The sequence below is a fragment of the Galeopterus variegatus genome, unplaced genomic scaffold (genome assembly GCF_000696425.1).
Source record: "Galeopterus variegatus unplaced genomic scaffold, G_variegatus-3.0.2 Scaffold3251, whole genome shotgun sequence".
NCBI lineage: Eukaryota > Metazoa > Chordata > Mammalia > Dermoptera > Cynocephalidae > Galeopterus > Galeopterus variegatus.
The window spans coordinates 201027-218044 of NW_007729362.1; the positions used below are offsets into that span (position 1 = coordinate 201027).

The 17018-nt window shown below is 37.8% G+C and overlaps 1 protein-coding gene across 1 annotated transcript in view; it reads left to right on the forward strand.

Moving 5' to 3' along the window:
- Positions 1-17018, forward strand: part of LOC103600145 (alpha-1,6-mannosylglycoprotein 6-beta-N-acetylglucosaminyltransferase A) — a gene marked incomplete at its 3' end in the record, with an annotated part of 135550 nt that overhangs the window by 99669 nt on the left and 18863 nt on the right. The window contains exons 6-9 of the mRNA XM_008584376.1: positions 4804-4875; positions 6620-6781; positions 10293-10462; positions 14019-14153. Coding sequence (XP_008582598.1) covers positions 4804-4875; positions 6620-6781; positions 10293-10462; positions 14019-14153 — 539 coding nt within the window. The remainder of the gene's footprint in view (positions 1-4803; positions 4876-6619; positions 6782-10292; positions 10463-14018; positions 14154-17018) is intronic.

The window sequence follows — 17018 nt, forward strand, 5'->3', positions numbered from 1 at the left end:
TCTTTTTAAAAAATTTTTTTATTGAAACATTGTTGTACATATTTATTGGGTACAGAGTTATGTTTAAATACATATATACAATGTGTGATGATCTAATCAGGGCAAGTAGCATATTCATCATTGCAAAACTTAATCATTTCCTTGTGATAAGAATTCTTGATCTCCTCTCTTTTAGTCATTTGATAACATGCAGCAAATCATTGTTAATTATAGATTCCTGGATCGACTGTACACCAATAGGACTTATTTGTCCTAGCTAGCTGTAGTTTTGTGTCCATTTACCAGCTTCTTTCTATCTCTCTCCCTCCTCCCCTTTTCCGCTTCCAGTAACCACAGTTCAGATCTTCCAGGATAATAGAATTAAGAGGATCATTTGATCCAACTCCTTCATTCTGCAGATGAGAAAACTTGAAAGCCAAATTGTTTAAAGTTACATGCCTAGTTATTTGCAGAGTTGGACATAGAATCCATTTGGCTGATACCAGATTTAGTCCTCTTTCCCCACTCAAGAGCTCTCCTGTCCCTCACTAAGTGTGGCCTCTAATGTGCTGTGGTCAGAGAAGCAACAGATCTCAGTTGTCACCCAGCCCTTGCCACTCACTAGTGGGGTTACCTCAGCACACTCCCTTTAAGCCTTGATTTCCTCCCATATAGCATGGTGATAGCACTCGTGTCATTAGGGCCCTTTGGGGGATTAAGTGATGTAATGCATGCAAGTTTTTTTTTTTCTTCAGAGAGCCTGACATCGTAAGCCTTTAATAAATGATTGTCTGCTTATATAATGTAACTCCTTTAAAAATGATTCTATTAATTAATATTCATTGTTTAAAAAATTATAACTCGCAGATTAGCAGAAAAAAGAAAATGAAAAGCACCCATAACATCATCTGGAGATATTCTCAGATTTTTCTTATGTATTTTTCCCATTTAGTTTTGGTTGCACTAACCATCTGAAAAAATACAGCGTGAAATCCTATTATGTCAGTGAGTCAGTGATCCATTAGAACAAGACACTTCACATTAATCATGAAAGAGGCCATAACAGACTGATCATTATTTTTCCAAAAGAACAGAGTATTGCTATGAAGAGTTATGCTATAGTATACCTAACCACATGCATATATGCATTGAATCTACTATTAGTTTTTGCAATAATCCTATTACATCTTCTTCCCCCCTTTAAAACCCAATTTGAGCTATATATATATCTACTAGCCATTTCTTTTTCCTTAAATATAATGAATTGTCCATCCTACAGACCTCGATAATAAGTCTGACCTAGTTAGAAATTTAGGGACTCAAAGAATGCTTTGATTCACAATCTCATGATTAAGCTGCAAACGCTTTTTAGTTCAAAGAAGTTTAAATCACTGGAAGGAAGAATGTCAAAAACCAGTATCATTTTATGTCTCCTCATTCAAGAAAAAGTGATTTGTAGGGCCCTCTCCGTGGAATATATGTTCATATTCTGAACTTCTAGCCTGGCTCGTCTTTGTTCTTGCTGCCTCTTTATTTTGTGGCTTGAGGCTAGTGCACTGAAAAGATTGGTTCATGTTGAAGGAGTTTTGCCTTGAAATGGAAGGTTATTAGAGTAATGGTTCTGCTTCTCTATCGATTGTTGTGTGCATGTTGCCATGAACTCAAACGGTTTTCAATTCTCCATCTTACTGTGGTGAGTTATTGGCTACTTTTCTGGATGTCCAATCCTTCCCTGGCAGAGGGCTTGATGCCAGGCCAGAAGAATTGGGCGGAGATGGGGGTAGGCAGTGAGAGGGTCCAATGGGTCTCTGCACCAAGGGCAAATACAAAATCCCATCCCAGAGAGAGAGCACCAAGTGCCCCAGTTGGAAAAGTGTGGCCAAGGCAGTGGGTGAAGGAAGGCAGCCACAGGCAGGTGAGGACACTAGGGTTCTAAGAGCCAGGAGGAAAAGAGATGTTCGGGACAACTTGAAATAGTACCACTTCCAGATTAGGAATATGATGGCACTTCTGGGGTCTAGCTTTATTGGTAGGATGCTGCACTGGTAGGGTAAGCTTGTAAAAGGACCCTGGACAGATTAGACAGAAAACAGAGTTAGGAATTAGGAGGCTGAGGTATCAGCCTTGAACACGATTTTCCCTGAATGTTATTACCGGTGCTATTATTTAGGAAAATGTTGCTCATCTGAGGGCTGTTTTAGTACTTGGAATTATTGCCAGTGTTGGCTTACTTCCAACCCTGTTAATCCTCTGAGGTTTCAGAAAGAAAGAAATGCTTTCTTTTCTTTTTCCCCTTTCTCCACGGGGTAATTGGCTTAAGTATAATTTAATTATTTTGTTAACCAGTTATCCTGTCATTGTGTACAAAAACAACCTTAAAAACCCACCCTTCATTCTCTGTTACGATGTTTCTAATTGATTTTTCCACCATGAGTGCATTTGTAATGGTAAAATTTCTCACTAAAAGCTAAATTGGACTGACTACTTTCCATACTTGCAGGGATGTCCTTGGAGCTTTGCAAAGTAGTATCCAGTGACTGAGTAAGAAAAACTAAGATAAATGGTTAGTTTCAAAGAGTAATAACAGTCTTGAGGATTCTGTAGGGAAGTCATATTTTAGAAGATCACCTTGGACTGTATTTTCGTCAGTGAATCTTGGAAGATTCTTCTTGGTGTGGAGGATTGCGGAGGGAATGTACTCTCCTTTTTCAATGTCCGGTCTCACTAATTTAGTTGATATTCTTAAGACTTGTTCCATCTTTCCTCATCATACTATTTATGGGGGAATTTTTTATCCTGCTGGATTGCTGTGTAAATTTGGTTATTTATTCAGTGGGAGATTTATTTCAAATCTGTACCCTGCTTGCTCATCCTCTTTTTTATTTTATTTTTTTGATGGAGTCGAAGGTCTCACAAATCAAGTCTGCAATTCATATGAAGGCTTCATCTTATAAATATACTTTATAGGGATGTTTTATTGAGTCCATTTACAAAAATTTAATTGGAGCCAAATAATTCAATCTGGCCTAAGAATATGAGGTACAGATGTGTGTAATGCTGCTGGGGTCAGCTGAGGCTTCATCTATTTTCGAACTGCTTTTCTGCAGTTTTCCCTCATTTTTCTCATTTGTGGAGCTCCAGATATTGCTTTTCATGGTCACATTGCTATAAGATCCTCGTAATTAGACCGTGGGCCTCCAAGGCAAGTTAGTATTTGCTTTTTTTTATGAGTAAAAACCATTTCAACTTTCCTTATGGGGAGTCCTTATGAATCTCTAAAGTCATTCACAAATATGGTGAAGTCTAATTTTACTCCACAAGGAGAAAAGAGAATATTGCACTTTTCCTATCCAGGGATTCCGCCCTCCCCAAGCTTTGCTGCACTCTGCTTATTGCTTTCAGCTCATTTGTAGTAGCAGATGGCTTTATGCAAATCAGGCCAATTATTTTTGGTCATAGTAAAAATCACCTTGCATTATGAATAATTTCTGAATTGGTGTAACTAACGTGTGTCTTTGAAAACTCATCCAGACCTACAGGGCAGACCATCTTGTCTGACTCTGCTCTGCTGACCCAGGAGGCTGTGGTCCCACACACATCCTGCTGTCTCAGTGACCCCTCCAAGCATCTCTTCTACCCTCCTGCTCTGTTAAATTTTATAGGTCCACATGACTGTAGGAAAATTATTTCAATCCCTGTTTATTAGTCATCTCTAATCTCATAGGCGATAATGCATGCTATCTTGAAATTTTATAGCTAGTTTTGAAAGAAGCCAGACATCAATATTACTTGATGCATTTCTCATTCTTCCTTTACTAGAAATTACTATTTACCCAATTTTTTTTTTTCTAACCCTGCAGAAAAACAGACATAGTTTGTCCAGTTTTCTTTGGTAAAATTGTATTACTTGATGCATTTCTCATTCTTCCTTTACTAGAAATTACTATTTACCCAATTTTTTTTTTCTAACCCTGCAGAAAAACAGACATAGTTTGTCCAGTTTTCTTTGGTAAAATTTGTTGAAGTAACTCCTATAAAATCTGGCACTTTTTTCCTTTCTTTTTCTTCCTCCCTCAACTCTCTAAGTCCTTGATTATTGACAGAATGATCCATCTTCTGGAATGGTTCTCACAAGACCACCGAGGATTTGTTCTTTTGTTTTTCCTTTCATCTCTTTCTTCAATAGGTCTTACCACCTTATTTCTTGAGATCGTATGAAATGAATAGTCAGAAAACAAGGGAAGCCTTGACCTTATTAGCCTTAAATTATCAGTTGCATTCCTAATCTGAGATAAATGATTGACTTCTGTGGCTCAAATAACATCCTACTTCCTTTCCAGATATGACATGGCAGGTAACGAGTCATTCCTGTCCATTTGCTAAATAGTCACAGAGGCACCTTTACATTTTCATTTCCCTGTGGTAATGTTCAAGTCTTTTAACTTCCTGCCGCAAGACTCCCTGTCCTTCTGGTACAGAAGTGTGAAGACTAAATGATTAAGGAATCAGTAGCTGTAAAGTACTTCAAAGGACAGATGTAAAGTGTGATCACATGCGCCTTCTCTGATCAGCAGTGGTTATTGCTGATTATCAGAGAAAGAGCATGTGATCACACTTTACATCTGATAACCATTGCTGATTGTTTCATCTGAGAGGGCACCTGTATCTGGATTGCTAGCTAAAAGCATGGGAGTTTGGCTAATAATAGCTCACATTAATATAGTGATCATTGTGTGCCAGGAACTGTTCTCAGTGCTTTGTACATACAGTAACTCAATTATAGATGAACCAGCATACTGAGTGTCACTGATTTATGTTTTTCAGGTTGAAAATTGGTGTCCTCATTTACCTTGGAGAGCAAAAAATCCCTACGACGAAACTGATCATAATTCATTAGTAAGTGATTTTGGAAAACTCTTTCTAGACTTGAGCGTTTAGGTCAGATGCCAAGTGATACATGCGGAATCTTCTAGAAATTCTGGCTATAATCTGAAATAGTGTTAAACTGAAAAACTCACGGCACCAGTCTTGTGGAAGTCTAAGTGACCAAATCAGTCAACCACTTATATATTTTTTTGTCAAGCAATTCTCTGAGGGTTCCTAAATGCTGGGCTACTGCTATGAATTAGACCTGGTATCAGACATGAAGGCCCTTGGTGATCTAATGAGGGTGATGGTTGTAAATAATGACCATGCCTGTCACAAACGCTGTAATACAGGACTATGGAAATAATGAGGAAGAGATGATCTCAGCCTGCAGGGGTCAGGGTAGATCGCATAGAGAAGCTGACACTGGAGCTGAATTTAAAATGATGGGCAAGTTTGTACAAGGTCAAGGAGAAAAGGGGGTCTCTGATATGGAAAAGTGAGAGCTTGGCAATCACAGGGAGTAGAGCATGGTTCAGTGAGGCAAAGCCATAGGGTTTCGATGAGATTGGAAAGGTAGGAAGGGGACTGTGAAAGGCTTTGTATGCCATGTTAAAAGCTTAAATCTTTATTCTTTAGACCAGGGATCAGCAAACCTGTTCTGTAGAAAGCCAAGTAGTAAATATTTTCATCTTTTCAGGCCATAAGAACTATGTTTGACAACTGCTGCCATTGTAGCACAGAGAGCAGCCATAGACAGTATGTAAATGACCAATAAAACTTGATACACAAAAACAGGAGATAATGAGGAGGATTTGGCTCAAGGGCTGCTGTTGGCTGACCCATGCCATAAACCTGGGCATCTTGGGATGTTGTTGAATCAGGGAGGGAGATGAGTGTTCAGAATGAGCTATGGTGACTGCTAAAAGATAGATTCAACATGTTTGAGATGTTCTATGCAATATAGGTATTATGTTTTTCCGTTATTTCATTCACTGGTTGTATCCAACTATATTGTCCAGAATATTGGGGAAAATATTCGTCTTGGCTTTTAAGTTATTCTGGTCTGAATTTTGAATTATATTCAGTTATAGCAGAAAAATAGTATTTCTGGCTTTTAAATTTCTTAGTAAATACTGAATTGGGCATTGTTTTTTTTGGACTGGTACAAAACTAAAGGATGAGCATTTATTTTCCTATTTAACTCTGGACAGAAAGAGGCTTTTTGACAGTCCACCTGATGTCAGGTAGCCTGCTAAGAATTGGCTTCAGTTTTCCCAGGAGTCTGCTGCCCTGCACTAGATCCAAGTGGCATGAAACACTTGGGTGCTGAGATTTCAAGGTACATCAAGCACACTCACTGTAAAAACTGCAATTTAGCATAGCTCAGGGCTTTGCAATGACTGTGCTGCCTTTCTCAATTTCTGATTTTTTAATGATTTCCCTTACAGCAGATAAGTAGTCAGGGACCTTTCCTTCAATTTGCAATCCCAAGACCTTTAAGGAAGAGCTGTGTAGCAGACAAGACTTACTTTGAAGCCCTGGATTTAATTGACTATTTCTTTCAAGTTTTCAACTGTCACCTCATGAAAACCATTATGCTTTCTGACTTTTTATCTGATATTCATTTTATTAAATTCAGCAGACAAGACTTACTTTCAAGCCCTGGATTTAATTGACTATTTCTTTCAAGTTTTCAAATGTCACCTCATGAAAACCATTATGCTTTCTGACTTTTTATCTGATATTCATTTTATTAAATTTCTGTTACTAGGCAGAAATTCGTACGGATTTTAATATTCTCTACAGTATGATGAAAAAGCATGAAGAGTTCCGGTGGATGCGACTACGGATCCGGCGAATGGCTGATGCATGGATCCAAGCAATCAAGTCCCTGGCAGAAAAGCAGAATCTTGAAAAGAGAAAGCGGAAGAAAGTGAGTTTCGTATTAATTTTGTTCAGTTAGATGCCAGTTTTCTTTTAAAATTTGATTTTGCTTGGAAACAAGACTAAGAAAAATGTCATGTCTCAAATGATACTCCCTCAGGATGAATCTGCTCAGTCTCTTGTATAGCCATTTTTGGGTTTTCCTATCGCCAATTAAAATACTCTTACTTAGTAGGAACCAGAACAAGTTTCTTGTATGAAGCCAAGCCAATTATCTGCCTACAAGACTTTCCTTTGAACCACCTGACTGCTTCTCTCTCAGGGTATCAGGAAATTTTCCCTCACTTCTTTACCTGAATTCAATTTTTGAGAATTTGCTGTTACGTCATCATGACAACTTCACTTTTTTTTTTTTTTTTGTCAAGTCTAGGGTTTGGGCAGCCATTGAGTTCCATTGCTGTTCTGTCTGGTTAGTGTTTCTGCTTATGGTCCTAGGAGAGAGATACTTTACTAAACTTGAGCCAGTTTGTTTCGAGTTTATGAGGAGATGCCTGGAAAACCTCTAGAATCCCATGGGCTTAGAAGAACTTATACCCTAAGAGTTACAGATTAGGTGGCATGGCTTTAGATTAAACTGTTCTGATTTCAAAACTGAGCAAAGTGAATAATTTGCTCTTAACATCTAAGAAAAGAACTTAAAAATGAGTTTGGTATTTCTAATTGACTAATTTGATATCTTTGAAAAAGAAAATACAGATACACTTGTAAGACCCCAGAACTACACAGATTGATGGGTCAGCTTTGCTTAGATCTTTTGAGTTTATGAGACAGCAAGCCCAAACATATGGCACCAAATACTTGTATATGGAAGAGCATGTGTTCAGATGCTGCAGGTGGGCTGTAAAAGAAATAAAGAGTATTTCTATATAATCCTATGGAGTAATCTCCTGGATATATCGTTAGGTGAAAAAAATGTTAGGTGGAAGATAGTGTATATTATTTTTAAAAGGGAGAGGAATTTATATCTATAGGTATACATATAGATATATACATACACATATAATATGCATATGTTTCTTGCATGGTTTTTAAAATGGAAAGATAAACCATAAAATTAAAGGAGTGGATGGTAGGGATGGCTGCACAACAATGTGAATAGAATACACTTAATGCTACTGAACTATACACATTAAAATGGTTAATTTTATGTTATGTGTATTTTACCACAATAAGGAAAAAAAATCAAATAAGGGGAGGAGGGAATAGCATAGAAGTAACAAGTATAGAAATTGGATTTCTCTGAATGTATCTTACTTTGTAGATTTGACACTGGAACCATTTTATGGAAGTATAAAACAAAGTTCAGTTCCAAAAAAAAAATCTAAAAGTCACAAGGAAAATAAAACAGATGAACTGACTACATATCCATCAGTTTGGATGTAAGCACTCAGAAAAGAACTATTTTTGGTAATTTTAGGACACCATAAATTGAACATTTCAGAAGGGATGTTATGAAGGACAAAAATAACTGCAAAAATATGTTAATACGATTTTTACTAATTATGCAGTGTGCAGGGATATTGATATATTCTTATTCTGAATTCATTGAGAATATTGGTATAAAGCAAATGAGTAGTTACGTTAGTATTTCTGAGAAGTGGGATTGTGAGTGTGGGACAGAGGAAATAAGTTGTAAGGTGGATGATGGTCTGTAAGAATACTGTAATCCTGAGTTTGAATTGGAAGTCCCAGTATAAAACTCATGATTTAACTTTGAGGAAAAAATACATTTCCTCACTAGAGCCACTGAAAAAGGCCCTCTATGATAAACTAAAGTACCCTAAGTCCCAGACTCTGATCTCTAATGCAATTTACACTAGGTGGTATAAGCGGTACTTGGAAAAATAGCTTATTAAGGTCTGAGACAGGGCTGGCCTGTAAGCTCAGTTGGTTGGAGTGCAGCCTTGTAACACCAAGGTTATGTTTCGGTTCCCCATACCAGCCAGCTGCCAAAAAAAAAGAAAAAATATGAGACAAAACTTGTACATGATGAGCTTAGACCATCTTGTCATCATTCCCAAGAGCAGAGAAGCTATCAGACTACTAGGATTGTGTCAAAAGAACTTAGGGGCCAACTTGGATAGCCTCACACTGGTCAAGGTGGAATAATTTGATAATCATTAAGGACAACTGCAATTCATTGAAACACAGAAAATGTATTTATATACATGATTTTATAATATTTTTTAAAAAGACAAAAGAACCTCGTAGGTCTTGAGTATGCTAAAGAACAATTTGTTAGTGTGAAAACTGGTAAATAAAGGGAAAGAATCATGTATTTACCAGGCTCATTCTTTGTAAACCTCAGGGTCACCTCAGGGTAACCAAATAGTTGATGAAGGATAGTTTCTCTTTATAGAAGTGTTCCAGCTAATATATGCAGAAGGAATGACAGAATATCACCATTTTGCAACCCCGAATGAATTAATGGATGTAGTTAGTGATTATCAATGGCCACTCACATCCCCAAACACAGACACCTACACATCATTCCCACTGGTGGGAGTACACAGCACCACCTATGAAGTACTTTTGCCAAAAAAATCAAATCTGACTTTGATTGTGTCTGTAGATCTAATTATTAATTTAGATCTAATTACTGATTACAACAACTTGGGATTGCAATCAGCAAAATCCAGAGTATGGGAAACTCTTCTGGAAATAAAACCCAGTTTCTTTGATAAATAAATTATATCCGCTAACCAGTCCCCCTAAAAAAAAATGGAGGGACTGTATAGGTTAAAGGAGGCAAAGAGACTTACGAGGCAATTATAATGTACACATTTTGACTTCTGAATCATACAACAAAACTTAAAAAAAAAAATAAGGAATAGTTGAAATATAAACACAAGTGGTATCAGATGATATTAAGGAATTATTAACTTTTGGGGGGTTATAATGATATGGTTATATTTTTTAAGTGAAGGTTTGTTTCTTTTAGAAATACATACTGAACTATTTACAAAAGAAAGGCTGTGATACCTAGAATTTGCCTCAAAGTAATCTAGAGGGGTTGAGAGAAAATAGGGGTGTGTATAGGTGAAACAAGAGTTGATCATTGTTGAAACTACGTGATCAGTACATGGGATTGACAATATTGTTATGTCTGCTTTTCTACGTGTTTGAAATTTTCCACATAAAAGGTTAAATATTCAGTTGTAGAAAAAAGCCCAATATTGTTAAAAGATATTTTATTGTTCTGGCTTACTTTTCTTTAATTCTGATTTTACAGATACATCCAACTTTCTGATAGCAGGATTATCTGTCTATACCTTATCCTGATAGCCATACAGAGGGAGCAGTGATCTTATTTATCTAAAACCAAAAAAAAAAAAAATTTCCATCCTTTCTTTGTACCTTCTAGAAAAATAGCATACCCCACATTGAGATTTTGTTGGGACATAAACGTGACTTTGGAATTGATCACTTTCTGGTGGTCTGCTATGGAGTTTGTGGTTCGTTCAGTGCAAATCAGCATATGCCTCTTCTTTGTTTTCTAGGTCCTTGTTCACCTGGGACTCCTGACCAAGGAATCTGGATTTAAGATTGCAGAGACAGCCTTCAGTGGTGGCCCTCTTGGTGAATTAGTTCAGTGGAGTGATTTAATTACATCTCTGTACTTACTGGGCCATGACATTAGGATTTCAGCTTCACTGGCTGAGCTCAAGGAGTAAGGAGATTACTTTTCAATTTTAAAATCAAAATACAAAAAAGAAATTGTAAACTCTTAAAGCCCTGTATTAGTGTGTAATTTCTTGTGGAGGAAAATGAAAGTGATAATTCACTAAACAGGAGATAAGAAGATTATTTTCAGGAGCTAAATACATACACTGTGAAAAGGATAATATGTTTTCATTGTAGCTGCAGGCTCTAGAGGCTTCATAAATGAATGCCAGAAAATTCAAACTAAGGAGCTTATTCTTTGCTATTACAGGTGCTTCCAACATCTGCAGCACAAAACATTATTGACTTTCCTAATTCCCTGTCTCTTGCTGAAATTCATACTATTCCCTGCTCAACATGGAGCTTTCTAAATCTTAAAACAGGGCAGGTTCCTGTTTATAATTTAATTTGGATAGGATGAATTTCCTGAAAGCCCTGATCCAATCCATTTTCAATCAGCCAACTTTCAACTGGGAGTCTGTTAACTCTACCTGGGTTTTCTATTTCACTGAAATTTGCTTCTAGCTCTAGCCCTCTCTTAATCCCTTTTAGATTGACACAGCTGGGATACTTAGATACCCTTCACTTCTTTGGATAACTGCCCATGGAGACGTTCTACCCAGTGGCCAAGTTATATTGCAATATGTTAGGTGTTTCTGGAAGAAATACTTTGAATGGATATTCTAGAGATGGGAGGAGTGTTCAAACAATCTTTTCCTACTTTATTGTCCAAGACATTGATACCCAGAGGGGTTCCACCCTGCTCCTACTTGATTGTCAAAGACATTGACGCCCAAGGAGTCACTTGTGTTAGGTCCAACGTCCACACCTGGTTGATTGCAATGTGTTGAGATGGAAACAATATCTTTAAGATTATATAAGCTATCATTTCTTAATGATTTTCATATGCCAGGTGCTGTAATAAAAGCCCAGTTGCAACAATAATATCAACAATTATGACAACCATGATATTGATGATGAGTGTCAACAGCTAACCTTTCTTAACTGCTTACTGTGCATCAGATACTAAGCACTTTACATGTTTTATCTTATTTAGTCCTTAGCACCCTGAAGTAGGTGCTATTGCTCTCTGCATTTTAAAGATGAGGAGCGTAAAGATGAGGAGGTTCAAACCAAAAATGAGTTATTCGAGGATTCATGGATTATATGTAGGAGACCCAGGATTTGAACCTCTGTCTGTCGGATTTAAAAGCCAGTGCTCTTCACCGCAGTTCTACATTGCTCCTTTCAGAGCTAGATAAACCTGAGGTCTTCTGAACCCTTAATCACCACTGTCACCACTCTTGTTCCTTTAAAGGCTGCTTCCTGTTGCCTTCTTCCTGCTTGCTTTAAAACACGCTGGGTATACCATCTATAAAGCGGATGCATTTGAACACTTAGCAGTCACTCATTCAGTGCTTTCTGTGGGCTGGTTTTTGGTATGGGACATACAGAGATGATCACCTGCATGTGGCCAAGGAGCTGCCAATCTTTTGATAATTATGACTAATATATTACATAATGATTGCACTAATTACATTAGTGCTAATTGAGGTGTGAGATGCTAGAATGTAAGCACAGGGAGTGCAGAAAACTGAATATTGTTTGCCACTCTATTATATAACTGTTATTGAATGAATGAGTGAAGGAATGACTAAGTGATTGAATGGAATACTGTGGAAATACCATGGACAAGTACTGCCAGGCGAGGTGAGGAAAGGCATATTAGGGATTTATCAGGCAGAGACTTAACTTAATGGTCAGTGGAAAGCCTATAGTGGTCTGTATGCACACTGAGGTCAAGGCTAGATGTGTTTTATTTAGAAAACTGTGGAAGCAACATAGGGCAGTGGTCCCCAAATATGCCTGCGTGTTAGAACCACCTGGGGATGTTTTTGAAATTCTGAAGCACAGACCAATCCTAGGCTGATTAAATCAAAATCTTTAGGGGTACAGTGCAGCTGTAAGTATTTTGTGATGCCTCCAGGTAATTCCAGTGTACAAATTTGGGAACCACTGAACACAGGGTGGACTAGGAGTCAGCACACTGAGGCTGGAATTCAGCCCTCTGACTGTTTCATGGGAACACAGCCACACTTCATTGTTGTGCGTGTTGTCCATAGCTGCTTTCATTCTACAGTGGTGGAGTTGAGTAGCTGTGACAATGTATGGCCCACAAAGATGAAAATATTTATTATCTGGTCCTCTATAGAAAGTTTTCTGACTCTTGGGAAGAAAGTGGTTATAGGGAACCTAGCTTTTTGTAGAAATGCAGAGGAGAGGAAGAAGGGTGCCTGAAGCAGTGGCAATGTGGAGCTGTAGAGCAGACTTTTGTTTGTGACCCTTCTTCTTTCTTTTTTTTTTTTTTTTTGTCTTTTTCCGTGTCCAGCAACGGATCGCAACCCTCAGTGTTGCCCCCGTACCGGACTGGGGACCGGCAACGGGATCGCAACCCTCGGTGTTGCTCCCGCGCCTCGCTCAGCCAGCGAGCGGGAACCGGTCTGCATGTGGGATCCGAACCCTCGGGCGGGAGCGCTGCCGCGCTTCCCAAGCGGCGCACTATCCAATGCGCCACTGAGCCGGCCCTACCCTTCTTCTTTCAATCAGATGTTCATAATTAGGTGAAAGATGACTGTGGGGCATACATATGGATAAGAAAAAAATGATTACTGCTTTCTGAGTGCATGGCAGTACAGTTAGCAGTTGGCTGTCCCTACACTGAGCCGGCCCTACCCTTCTTCTTTCAATCAGATGTTCATAATTAGGTGAAAGATGACTGTGGGGCATACATATGGATAAGAAAAAATGATTACTGCTTTCTGAGTGCATGGCAGTACAGTTAGCAGTTGGCTGTCCCTACACAGGAAGTTGACATACTCATCAAGTACATTGTCACTCTCTAAGTCCAAGGGTGGTTTTATGTCTAGATGGGTAGAAGAAAAGGTAATGAAAAGTCTAGTTAGAAGGAAACATTTGACATAAGAGAAAAAATTAGGGAATAGTGCAAGACTGTATAGAGAGAAGTTGATACTGCAGTGGCTAGAAATTGAAGACATTTAGAGAAAGAGAGGTCAGTAAGGGTAATAAGTAATAAGAACAGGCTCTCGGGTGTGGGAAGGAACTATTAATCACTGAGTATCTAGTATACAGTAGGCACTTTTTCCAGTTGTTCACGTAACTGCCCAGAGAATCCTTTTAGAGGTTGGTATCATCACCTTCATATCCAGTCCTTTTTTTCTGGAGAATGAGGAACAAAGATTCAGAAAGGTTAAGTAGCTTGTCTTAAGGCTTCATAGCTGCTACCTAATAGAGAAGGATTCAGACACGAATCTTCCTTGATTTCAAAGGCTGAGTTTTTACACTACCATTTGCTTTTACAAGAATCAGGCATCTAGGTTGGCCCTGGAGGGTAGGAAGAATTTAGATAGGAGCAGAGTTTGAAGGGTTGCACTGTCATCTCTCATAAGGATTTTGGGGATGGTTATTTTCTTGTTAAAGTTGCCAAATTTAGTACCTCAGAGTAAATGGTTTCTTTTTTCCCCTCTCTTCTGCCCTTTCTCTAGAATAATGAAGAAGGTTGTGGGAAACCGATCTGGCTGCCCAACTGTAGGAGACAGAATTGTTGAGCTCATTTATATTGACATTGTAGGACTTGCTCAATTCAAGAAGACTCTGGGACCATCCTGGGTTCATTACCAGTAAGTGGTGCATGCCATTCTTAAGTTTTTACCGCTTTTTTTTTTTTTTTCCCCTAACAAGGGTTGTGTGGCTTGCAGGTAGAAAAAGCTTATCAAATATTATCTTTTAAACTGTATGGAGTGTGTTTCTCAGTCCTAATTGAAATTCACATTCTCCACAGTGACTTTCTACTTTCTAGGGCTATTCATTATTGTCATTGATTTCTTAAGAGTAGAAAACAAGTATCCAACCTCCTTTTTACCATCCCTTAATACTTAGCATTCCTCTCTCAGTGTGCCTACATCAGTCACATCTGTTTAATCAAATAGCAATTTTGATAAATGTGGACAGTGTCATTTCCTGTGGTCCTTAGGTTTGAAATGATGATTCATGTCTCTTACCTTTACCCTCATCAGTATTCTTGTCGTTCTTGGAAGGCAAGGCTGGGAATACCTTGTCTGAATGCTGGGGCCATGCACTTTTTAAGATAAGTCCATGCTTCATATGACTGCAGTGCATGTGTACTCGTGCACAGTCTTTGTTATTCAGCAGAATAGGTCAGTGTTTCCCTGGTGTGGTTTTGAGACCATGGTTTAGTATTTGAAACAGTTTTACATGGTATTCAAACATGGCACTAAATGCTCTGAATTATATAATGAGATTTATTAATTTTTTAGTTTTCTTTGAATCTTTCTCAGAAAAGGCTTAGTTTGATGCTACTATATCTCCAACACTTCCTTTAACATTTATGTGCATTTTTAACAAAGTGAGAGTAGCTGTCTGCAGACAAAAGCATCTATTTTGAATTTAATAGTACTTTAAGAAGGGTTATATGCTTTTTTTTTGTCTTCTTCCGTCTATTGCAGTTGATACTGGCTTTCATTTATGGTCTATAAAAATTTCCTTTATTCTGATATTAAATGCCAGAAAAAAAATTAAAAATAAAAATTAAGTTTCATTTAAAAAATTTAGAAAGGTGAATAAATTTAAATAAAGATCATATTTTACTTAATGTAAATAGTACATGGATTTGGGTAAAAATCGTGAAGACTAAGTATACACTGTACCAGCTGCTAGTAAATGTTGACCTACAGTGTGAATTAGCTTCCTAAGAGATCACTTTGAAAATCTTTCAATTAGTATGACTTGGAAATCTCCCCATATGTTTGTTTTCTACTGTTATCGTGTAAAGAGAATTTTAAAGTTTAATATTATTAACTTTAATCTCCAAAGTTATGTCAGATTGGGACTCCTTTAGAAATTAGAAATGAAAATTGAAAATATTAAGAATCTTCTCAAAAACACAGAGCGGGGGAAAATACCCATTATCTGTAGAATTTCCTTGCAATTTTCTTTTCAATAGCAGTGATTTTCTCATTGGACAGTGAAACATTCAAAGACCAAGGAAAGGGACTTATTAATTAAAGACTGTGCTCTTTTCGTTTCCTTGAGAGATAGTTTCATAAAAATTTAAAATTAAAAATAAATAAGTAAACACATAAAATAAAACCTTGGCTTGGGTCAGGTACCACTCTACCTTTTGCATCAGGTTTTTTATTTTTTCCTTCTTGATCTTCATGAATCATAGGCCATCACATTTGTTCTCAATTACGTGGAAATAACCATATTTCTTCTTAGATAATAAACCATTTAGTAAACAATTTTTTCTTTAATAGCTACAACACTAAAAGGTAGAGCTGTTTTCTGGCATTTTGTGAATGGCACACAGCTGATAAATGTGCAAAAGAAATGGAGCAGTATAGGCTTCCCTAGACTCACATATTCTCACCATTAAGAAGGGCTGTTTGGATGGAAAAATATTCTCAGTGGTAGTGTTTAGGTCAATTAAAAAGGACGATTTCGTTATTAAAATGGCCACCATTGATTGGTATTTGATTCTTGTTGGATGAAAAGGCACCCTCTCAGAGGGGGTTTTATGGAAGAATATAATGTTTTATCTGCCTTTCTTTAATAAGTCATCTGTGTTAGTGATATTAGCTGGCAGGAGGTCTGTTAGTGCTTTAGCCCTGCAGTCTTGGTGGTGTGATGAAGCTTAGATTTCCTCAAAAGCCCAAGCAGGTCCTCCAGAAAGTTTCTCGCCCATTTCATTCACCTTAAAAATTAGAAATTGTCAGGACTCTATATTCATCTTGGTTGATAGCATGTATTTTGCTTAAATATGATGTTACCATCTGATCTTTTAATTAGGAGCAAATGATTGAGGCCCGTTGATCTTGGAAAAATATTTGTAAAGTCTGTCCAATTTATGTAGGGGCCTGGGCAGTTCACTTACACACATATGAAACGCCTACATGTGACTAGTGTTCTGCTGGGTACTGCAGATCTCAAATCCATTGCTTCATATGAGGACTTTGCTAGGTGTTGAGGCATACAAGGAAATAAGGAGCAAACAGTCCAAGATTGCCATGTTTTACATCAAACTAAAAATTAGAAATTAGCTGCTGGCAAGGAGTTTGTGAGTATCCATCTCATAGCAGTGTGGCAGAGAGCAAAGAGAATGCTCCAGGAATCACGTGGCAGTGCTGCTGCCATCCCTGTAAGACGAGGGCCAGCTGCCTCGGGCATCAGGCAAATCTCTTTTTAACAACATAAACACAGTTCCAAAACACACAGATGAAGAAAATGATTGGAGAAGGAAAACTATAATATTAAACCTCCTCATCACAGAACTTCAGCCTCCTGACCTCTAGTGTATAAAACAAACCTAAGTAAGCTAGAAAATAAACAATCCTAAGCCAAAGGCTCAAGTAAAAGGATGTAGAATTCTAAGTCTCTGAGAGACATCCAATCTCTAGTCTTCTGTCGCAAAGAGCCTGACCTCAGTTAGCTTATGTCTAGGTGTGGTACGAAAGTCTAGACTGTAG